Source organism: Mustela nigripes, chromosome 5 (assembly GCF_022355385.1).
Source record: "Mustela nigripes isolate SB6536 chromosome 5, MUSNIG.SB6536, whole genome shotgun sequence".
Taxonomy (NCBI): Eukaryota; Metazoa; Chordata; class Mammalia; order Carnivora; family Mustelidae; genus Mustela; species Mustela nigripes.
The window spans coordinates 79547214-79557717 of NC_081561.1; the positions used below are offsets into that span (position 1 = coordinate 79547214).

At 40.1% G+C, this 10504-nt stretch overlaps 1 protein-coding gene across 7 annotated transcripts in view; it reads left to right on the forward strand.

The window, feature by feature from the left end:
- L3MBTL3 (L3MBTL histone methyl-lysine binding protein 3) overlaps positions 1–9971 on the forward strand; it is a 111799-nt gene extending 101828 nt beyond the window's left edge. For all 7 annotated transcript variants that reach the window (XM_059400706.1, XM_059400712.1, XM_059400708.1 and 4 more), the window contains 3 exons: positions 2628–2797; positions 3018–3080; positions 8151–9971. In XM_059400706.1, coding sequence (XP_059256689.1) covers positions 2628–2797; positions 3018–3080; positions 8151–8294 — 377 coding nt within the window. In that variant the 3' untranslated portion in view covers positions 8295–9971. The remainder of the gene's footprint in view (positions 1–2627; positions 2798–3017; positions 3081–8150) is intronic.
- Positions 9972–10504: the final 533 nt, after the last annotated feature.

Here is a 10504-nt window from a genome sequence, read left to right on the forward strand (position 1 = left end):
ATTTTTAAGAAGCTGTGCTACTTAATAATACAACAGAAAACTTCAGGTACAGAGGAATACATTTAACAAAAGATATGCAAGACCTGTAATGAAAATGACAAAAGGTCAAAGAGAACTAGTAAAGAAGTCCCAAAGAAATGGAGCAATATACCTTGTTCTTGGATTGGGGGACTGAATATTGTGAAGGTGTCATTTCTCGGGATCAAATCAGTCTATATTCAGTAGTAATCTACATCTAAATCCTAGCATTTTTTTTTTTTTTTTTTGCAAGCTGGTTCTAAATTTTATGTGGAGATGCAAAGAGATAAGGATATTGAAGAAGAACTAGATCATGGACATCAGGACACTTTTAAAGTGGTGGTAAATAAAACCTTGAAGGTCAGTGTAGAGAGACTGGTGCAACAGAGTGGAGCATCTGGACACACACGTTTATGTTAGAGCAGCACTGTATGCAGTACACTGTGGAAAGGATGGTCTTTTCAGTAAATCGTGTTGGGGGAATTAGAACACCATGTGGAAAAAACCCATTAGGAATGGCAAGCCTTATCTCACCCCATACAAAAATAAAGTTCAGATAGATTGTGAGATAAAACATGAAGTACTCAGTGGGAAACAGAGGAGACTAACTTCAGGACCTTGAAGAAAACACAGAGTTCTTCAGTAGATGTACAAGACTGTATTAAGAGAGTAAAAAAGGAAGGCAAGAGTGGAAGATGTTAATATTTCCAGCAAAGGATTTCTATCCAGAGTATGCATAGATAACTTCTACAAATCAGTAAAAAGAAAAAAGGCAACATGACCCAATGGAAAAAATGGGCATAAAACAGCTTCACAAAGGAGGTTCCCCATTTGGCCAATAAACTCAGGAAAAGATTGTCAACTTCATTAGTCGTCAGGTAAATGCAATTATCACCACAATATGATACCACAGCGAATTCACCAAGATGGTCAGAATGAAGAAGGTGGACGGTGTCCTTGTCCACATGTTCTTGAGGCCATAAAAGATTTGTAACATTCTTACGCTATTAGTAGATGCATATCGTGCAAGTACTTTGGAAAACTGGCAGAATTTGCTAACGTTGAATGTACGCAAACTCTGTAAGCTCAAAGTTTCACTTATATATATATATATATTATATATATATATTTTTATATATGCATTATATATATGTTTATATAAGAGAAACATATACATATGTTCATGAAAATACATGGACAAGAATCCTCATAGCAGCACTGTTGATAATAGGCAGAGATTAAGAACAACTCCACTGTCCATTAATTCCAAATTCATTGTGGAATATTCGTAACAATGAAAAACTATACAGCAAAGAGCAGGCAAACTACAACCACAGAAAGCAAGCAATGTGGATGAGTCTCCCAGACATGCTGTTGAGAGAAAGAAGCGAAACACTAAGGTTTTCATCTGAATGTAATTCAGAGGCAGGGTAAAGAGCCTTGGTGTTGGAAGTCAGGAAAGGGATCACCCTTGCTGGCTGGGGTGTGATTAGAAGGGGGCATAGGGAGGCTCTCAGCATGCTGCCATGTTGTTTTTTGACCCTCGTGTTGGGCACTTGGGTGTGGTCACTTCGTGAAAATTCTTTGAGCGATACAGTATGATTTATCTACATTTCTGTAAATCTTACTCTTCAAAGAAATAAACCTTAAAATATTCTTGGTGATACAAAATAGTTTAAAATTTTCCCAGAGCTACAAAAGCCTAAACTAGGTAACCATTTGGCAAAGATAGTGGAATTAAAGTATCTGAATTATTAACTGTGGGCTGGTGTAGGGGTGGAGGAGAGTCAATGTTAGGGGAGGTGCCTTTCTTCTGATGGGCTTTGAGTAAGTAGTTTTCAGAAAAGATTTATGTTCTAAAGGATCTTAAGGAGGTAATTATTGACAAGATTTAGGAGTCCCAGTGACATAAAATCATTTACTAAAAAATGGTGATTTTAGGAGAGCAGCAGTAAATAGGCTTGGGTTTAGAAGATAAATGGAATATTCTATACCTTTAATTTTATCTCCACCAAAATAAGAATGACAAAAGCATTTATTTGCTTTCTGTGGTTTTATTTTTATTGCAACAATTTCATATCACTCTCGAAAAAAAATTAAGTTGGCTAATGTGATTGGTAAACAGAAATTGAAAAAAGAATGCAGGAATGAGATGAAAGGAAAGAGGTATGGTAGTACACGGTAACCACAGGGGCTGGACTTCAGCACACAACTTGACCATTATTACCTTTAGGACATCCACAGCTGAAAGGGAAACAAAACTAGTTCCTGAGGTGAGAGTCATTTTCCTTGCCAGTGAAGCTCAGAGGCTAGGATCTTCCATGAAACATTAAAGAGGCTGTGTTGCGAACGTGACCCATCTTCTATAATGGGTAACACAGCAGACACGTGAGTTGAATTTACAAGTTGTTTCTTATGGTGACCTGGAGTAATGAAAAAGGAAAGTGTAATTATTCAATGAATATAATGTTGAAAGGAAGCAATGCTTTAACCTAAGCCAGCCCCCACCAACATTATTTGGAGGAGACACATGGCATTTGAGGCTTTTTGTTGTTGTTGTTGTTGTTGCTTTTTCAGAGTGTGATTTCCCATTTGTTTCAACCAACCAGGTGCCCGGGAAGAACCTAGCGTACAGCAGGCTCAGCGTCGATCTGCTGTCTTTCTGTCCTTCAAATCCCCGATCCCATGTCTGCCCTTGCGCTGGGAGCAGCAGAGCAAACTTCTTCCCACCGTAGCCGGAATCCCTGCCAGTAAAGTCTCCAAGTGGAGCACGGATGAGGTGTATTTTCTTTTCTTTGTCTGCCAAGGACCGATTAGAGCGTGTGTTCTTCAGGGCGGGGTGTGAATACAGTGAATGCATGTGGGGTTTAGTCTTTTTTTCTGAAAGAGGAGAAATTGTTCTGAGAAAAACAACTAAAACATAGGTGAAATATTTTAAACCCGTAACATTTACATTCTGCCCTCCTTTTTAAACTGGAATTTTATCTCATATTTGACAGGTGTCAGAATTCATACAGAGCTTACCTGGGTGTGAAGAACATGGAAAGGTGTTCAAAGATGAAGTAAGTATTCCACTGAGTTGCAGTCTGTTACTTGGTGGGATCAGAACACTGAACTGCAGTGAACGGTGAGGTATTCTGAATTGGCAGAAGAGGGATGAGACGGAGTGTGTCGAAATTGACAAATTGGTGTGAGTTGTCTAAAAAGCAGTATTAGTCATTTGTATAAAAAATGTCTTTGTCTGAGATTAGGTATGGCAGAAATGTTTGTACTATTTCATTATGCTCTGTAGCAACAGCACTAGAGCCATTATTTTTTTTTATAAAAGGCAGGGTGGTGCCTGGGTGGTTCAGAGTTGAGTCGGTTGAGTATCCAACTCTTGATCTCAGCTCAGGTCTTGATCTGGGGGTCGTGGGTTCAGGCCCACCATGGAGCCTACTTAAACACACACACACACACACACACACACACACACACACACACACAGAAAACTTCATAGCATACATTTGTATAGTTTATAACGTAGGGAGAAATAAGCAACGTTTTATTTTTAATAATGTGAAATGAGTTCCCTTTATTTTCAAACATCATTTTAACAACACCTAAATTAAATTCATTTAATGTTATAATAAGCATTACTGTTACTGCTAAAATAACCCCTTAGATCTTCTACCTATCTCAGTAATGTTTATAACAACTGATATTCATTACGGTCTGCAGTTGGCGGATTATATTAGTTGTTTTCATGTGCCTGCCCAAAACTTCAGTATAAGAGGTGATTAATAATGTTACGACCTATATTGAGCATTAGAACAAAAAAGAAATTGGCTCTACCTAGAAGTCATTCTGTTGGAGCACGGCAGGAGACTCTTCTCACTTGAGACCTTTAAAAATAAGTCCCTTGCCAGTCAGCTTCTCCAAAGAAAGCAGTCAATTATCAGTCCATCTTGGCTACGGGAAGATGGAAAGAAGACCAAGTAATCTCAGAAGGCTTTCTCCACATCTGCTGTCTACAGTTACAAGTATATATGCCTTGTTTGCTTGCCTCTGTGTTTAGCCTCAGCAGCTAAGAATAGCACACTTTCAATTAAGAGCCTTGCAAAGGTATCAGGACAGCTAAGAATGCAAGCACCGGGCTTCAGTGTCGTTACACTAAGAAGTATCGTTAGGCTTTAGGTAGGTGCCCATTAAAACATATAGGCATCTTATTTTCAACATCCTTTTTTCTCTGATTTATGTTCTTATTTCAAGAACTTTTTTGCTTCTTTTTAGTTGATCTGTAATTGACAGTTATTCAGATTTGGGGGCTTCTTAACTCCTACATTCTAAGTGTCTTCATGGACCACAGCCTATTAATTTTCAGTCCCCAAACAGATGAGACACCTGCAGGGAATGGTGGTTCTTTCTTTGAAAAAACAGTCATGTAGTTATTACCTGTGAAAATGATAAAACATTTTTAAGAATAAATTTATAGCACATCCATTTTGTAAATCCTCGTTTTGGCTCTGTTTATATGCAGACAATCTGTGTGGATTTGCTTTGTTACTTAGTTTAAGATTCAAGTGCATATTCAAATACGATACTCCTTTGAATACATTTTCTCTTCATGGCATAATATCTCTGGAGATGTTCCTCGGGCATCAGTATCCTCAGTGTCCTCCTTGTAAGGAGTGAGACACTGCATGTCCACTGTCCACATGTGTTACTCACATAATCATTCTTCCCTTCTTCATTCATCCTATAATTTCTTGTGAAAATCGTATCTCGCAAGGTTAGCAGGTGCTGGTTTTTTGGCCTAGAAGTAAACCATAAATCTAAAGTCTAGTAAGTCATCTATCTCTAAGAAGCACAGGCCAAGGGCTAGGATGTGCTGTTACTTGAACCATGCTTGACTTCACTTTCTCCTATACACTCCACATCCAATCTGTTGAAAATCCGACTAGGTATAATTTAAGAACAGGTAGGGATTCTGACTTTCTGGGTTTCTTTGCCTTCACCACTACCACTCTGGTCTGAGCCACCACCATCTCCCACCTGGATTAATGCTGTAACCTCCTAAGTAGTCTCCCTCCTTCTCTCTCTGCTCCTCTGTTCCCAGCCTAGCCAGGGGTCCCTGCTAAAAATGAACACAGTCATGTCCCTCTCCCATTCCTAGCCTTCAGTAGTAAATCAGAATAAAAACAAAAAATCCTCACAAGGGTCTGCGGTCTGACACCCCATGACCTGGAGCGAAGTGAGACCCTCCTGACCTCTGTCTCCTCCATCCCGGGCTTACACTGTTCCCACACACTGGCCTCCTTGCCAGTCTCATAATCGTCCAGGCGTGTTCTGGCTCTTCCCTGTGTGGACTGTTCTTCCTCCAGATGTTCACGTGACACACTCCCTTGGCTCAGATGCCACCTTCTCAGTCATCCATTCCTGTCCTGCTGCCCTGTCATCTCCCCACCAAGCTGTCCTCTTCACAGCATGAATCGCCTTTTAGAATGGATTACTGTCGATTCATTACTAATTAATCACTAACTAATTAATTTGCTTATTATATTTTCTGCTCACAGTCTGTCTTCTACTACTAGAATGTAAACTTCACAAGGAGTTTTGGCTTCTTTCCTTGCTTGTTTTTGCTGGTATCTCTTACTCTCTGCTGTATGTGCATCCCCAAGAAGAGTGTCTGGGATGTAATAGATGTTTAATAAGTTTTTGTTGTGTGAACACACTCATACTTTGATCCTCTGAGGAAGACATCCAGATAGCTTGTCACTGTGATTTGCAGAGTTAAAGCATTGGGCAAAGAACCATGGGTGCAAAGTAATAGTAATGAAATGGAAGGCCAGAACACCCCGAGTTCCAAATCCTCCTCTGGAGTTTTGGGCCTGGAGCCACATACTTCACCTCTGGAGTCAGACCAGTGTGTGCGCATTACAAAAGCAAACAAGAAACAAGCCCAGTATTACATAGCAGTGAACACTGTTTTTAGAAAGGATTTTCTCCAGTTAAGTTTACTTCCTTCCAGTGGAGGTGTGTAGGTCTGGTCACACTTTGAAGCAGCATGTGTGAAATATACAGGCCAGCACTGGCCTCGGGATGACTTTTTTTTCCCAGTGGACCCTTCAGAACCATCTACCGAAACTTTACCTTCTCACCCCACTCCCAGCTTTCAGATTCCAGCCTTGCCATTTTCTCTCAGACTGTTTCTTTTCATCAGTCATTGGTCATGTTAAATTCTTATATAATCTCAGAAGGAGGCTCAGTAGGGCCCAAGGTCATAATAAACAATTCCACCTTTGTAATGAGCTCCTTGGGAACTGGGATGTTAGTTGACATTTTCATTAATGACTTAAAAGACCTCTCTCAGACCATATATCCTACTAAGGTCTGCCTTGTCCGTTGAGGGAAATGTTAATAGATCTAACTCTCTGCTTGGCCTTGATTGATCAGAGGACTGTCATAGCACAAGCAAACGAGACCAGAGCAAATGTTCCCCCCAAAACAATGGAACATTTCCCGTACCTGCCACTGCATTTGTCTTCACTTGGAAAATTACTTTGGAGTGTCTTTCCTTCCTAGTTTATTACAATAAGATGTTTCCTTACTGAAAATTAGGAAACTTTTTCCAAATAATTAATACTCAAAGTTGCATAAGATGGCCCTAGTTCTTATCAGTTAAAAGGGTTTTCAGGCTTGTTGTATTTTTAGAGAAAAGAGGAAAATCTTAAACAGCTACTAAATTATATCAGCCTTTATTTGGTAAACTGTTTACAGAATTTGGAGTGGTATTGGTTTGCTAGGTAGGGCTGCCATGACCAAGAACCATAAACCAGTAACTTAAACAGTAGAGATGTATTGTCCTCCCAGTTCTGGAGTCTGGAAGTCTGAGAAGGCAAGAAAGATATTAGCAGGGTAGCTTCCTTCTGAAGGCAGAGGAAAGGCTCTGTTCCAGGCCCCACTCCCTGGCTCCTAGATGTTCTGTCTTTGTCTTCACATCATCTTCCCTCTACCCATGTCTGTCTCTGTGTCCACATTTCCTCTTGTTATCAGGACATCAGTCATCTTGGATCACCATACTCCAGTATGATCTCATCCTAACCAACTACATCCGCAGCAACCCTGTTTCCAAATAAGTCACGTGCTCAGGTTATTGGCAGTTAGGACTTTCATGTATGAACTTGGGACAGACGCAGTCACCTCAAAGCAGTACATTGCTGTCAAAATTTCCGACGTACTCTGAGGCAAAGAGCAAATGTGTGTCTTACTTTTTTTTTTTTTTTAACTTTCCGTGTAAAATGGAAAAACTGAAAGAAAAGCAATTTATTTAAGATGGTGGAATGTCCCCCAAACCTGAAAATTTTACAAAAAAAACTGTTCCTTTGTTCTGTCCACTAAAACAGACATCTTCTTCAGAGCGGTATCTTTAAACCTCAAAGTTTTCTATTCTGTGGAAGTGGAGAGTTTTACTCTCAGAGAGACTCAGAGCAAGGAAGGATGTTGGTCACAGTTACCCACGTAATGCAGTCAGCCTAGTGTGCAGTTCTTCACACCACCTTTGTCACCTTCCTCTCCTGTGTTTCCATCTACACTGCTGATTGCCTTTGTCAGTTACTACTCTTTTTCTGTCTGTGAAGAGTAATTGTGGCCACTCTAAAAATGAATCTTATTTATCAGTTTTTTTTAATGCAGAAAGCGATTTTAAAAAAATGTTAACATGCAGCCAACACGTTTGCCCAAATTCCTTGTTTCTATCCACAAGCAGCTGTGTGCTTCCTATGTGCTTATTCTCCTCTCTCATCCGAAAATCTGCCGTAATGGGAGCTGGATCTAAGGCACCCCAGAGTTTCCCAGATTCTGCTTGACTCATTGCCTAAGTCAGAGTCATCACGGGGAGATACGGGCGTCTCCCATTTTCCTACAGGCCGATTTTTCAGATGACTTCGTTTTTCACTTTGCTTCCAGTCCACATTTGGTTATTGTCGATAAGAAAGCCTAATGAATTGGTAAATGCCGGCACACATGAGCTCCTATTTGTGCCGTTCTCATGGTGCTGTGCAGAAGACGGCTGATAACGCAGCTTTGCCTATTTGCCACACCACCACGTCCGACTGAGTCATAATCTTTTTTGTCTTTTCTTCCCATTGTAGCAAATTGATGGAGAAGCCTTTCTGCTCATGACCCAAACAGACATTGTTAAAATTATGAGCATTAAGTTGGGCCCTGCTCTCAAAATCTTCAATTCCATCCTGATGTTCAAAGCTGCAGAAAAGAACTCTCACAATGAACTTTGAAGATGGGGAATTTGGAATACCATCAGCTTTCTGCTTTAAAAGCTCATGTTTTATTCAAAGCACAAGGACAGTTATAACTCCTACGCGAGAAGTCTCCAAAACTCAAAAGAGCGATGCTATCTGATTATTTATATTCCTCAAGAGACAATATATACGAATCCTTATGAAAGTCCTTCGGCTTTTAACCAAGTACTGTCTAACAGCGGTCATCCTTTGGTTCTGTTCACTGAGCTAAATTTATCTTTGTACATCTTTTTGAGGCTCGGGGGTGGGGGGAAGGGGACTTCATTAATTATTTATGGTAAAAGGGGGGTTCAGAGTAAGAACTTTTGGCATTTTGTAAACATTGTTGAATTCTCTTTCATGCACACTGTTTCTTTTTCAGTACTTTCAGAAATTTTTATATAATCCAAGTTCAACTGAAACCAAATTAGTCAAAACCTGGCTGAGGTTCGCCAGTGGGACTGTTACCTGTATTGTTCATCTTGTGCCATATTTTGAATTGCAACATTATGCTAAGTATAACTTTGCAAGTCATGATATTGCCTAACTGCTTGTCATAATTTGTTGGGGCTGGACGGTGGTAAAAATTACTTTAAATCAGTGTTTTTACTTTTGCACGCATTATGAAATGTTAAACAAATTACTTTTCACCAGCATCTTTACTATAATTACCAAAAACATGTATATAAATAATGGAATTGAAAAATAAAATATATAAATAAATTAGGTGATGTATTTGGATGGCATCAATCTTATACATGGTGGTGCCCTATGTATTTACAAGAGTCCAGTGGTGTCAAAGGAATATGCAGTTATATTGGGGGGTGGGGGTGTTTGTAAGGATCTTGAACTATTTGTGAGACGATCTCGAGCTTCTCTCTGATTGCCAATGAAGTAACTGTGGTGCTTTTCAGAGCTGAAGGGGTCATTCTGTCTACGGAAACACTACTCCATATAGAGTTCTGTCTCAGAAGTCATCTTCCTCCAGACCCAAAAGTTTTCTTCGGGTTGGCTGAAGAGAGAGTGTATGGATTTTACTGAAAAGGTAGGGTGGGAGGGAGCAACAGCGGTCATAAAGAACAGAAAGCTTCTAAAGGCTCACAGATCCAGGGGGCAACTTCCCAAAGCAATTATTCAAGAACCTCCATTTTGGAAAGGTTCCTTTCTCTGTAGAATGGTTCACCTAAGTTTTATAAATGTACAGATGCACTTTAAATGAAAGCCCTTGATTACCTAGAAACAGCTAGCAGTAGTGTTTCTTTTCCAAGAATGTCTTTCCAACACAAAAGTTAAATTATTTTATCAGCCTTTGGATGTAATGTCTACTCCTAGGATGGGCCATTTATTCGAGGGCTATATTATAAGAGTAGCAAGTAAGTTCGTAGCATGCTGGGGCAAGTTCCGCCTCTCTCCTTAGTTGCCCTCATTTTCTCGGATGTAGGACTTCCTGTGATGTCCCCCATTGGGAGTCTACTAGCAGTCCTTTGCATTTGTCACAATTCAAAAGGGCCATGACATCTGCAATGTCCCTTTCATTTCTTTGCATGAATCTGCTTAAATAAGTTTTTCGTTGTCGGGGTTTTTTTTTCCTTTTTATGTTCTGTTCAGAATTTGTACATTCAAGTTGCACTTGTTATATCTGACATGAATGAAATAAAATCTTAATTGCAGATACTTTTTTTTACATATGTATGATTTTTTTAGAAAACTTGTCAAACAGGCAAATGAGGGCAGGAGCAATGTCAAAGATTTGGGCATTATCTCGCTATGTAAAGAATCTGCAGGATTCAAAATTGTCAAGCTGTGTCCCAGGTGATGCAAAGAACAACAACAAATAAGTGAGTAAATAAGTGGACACATTTTTAAAAGGCTGCAAACATTGTATAAGCCAACTGGGACCTGTCTGCAGGTTGGAATATAACCAAAGGATGCCATTTTGGATTCGGTAGACTCAGACTTATGTTAGTCAACAATAGGGGTATTTACCAAGGGGCAGGGCTGTGCTGGGGGCACTGGGGATGCACCTGGGAAGAGACAATAAAGCTTAAGTGAATTTGCCCTCACGGTCAGCTCGTGTCTGCCATGTTTAGAGCCAAACCTCACGGCTGTGTTCCTGCAGCTCCGCCCCTCCCTTCCCCAGCCCATGGGGACAAAGAGAGGCTTTCGTTGACCTTTAGCCACAGAGACTGTGTACTTCTGAGGAAAGG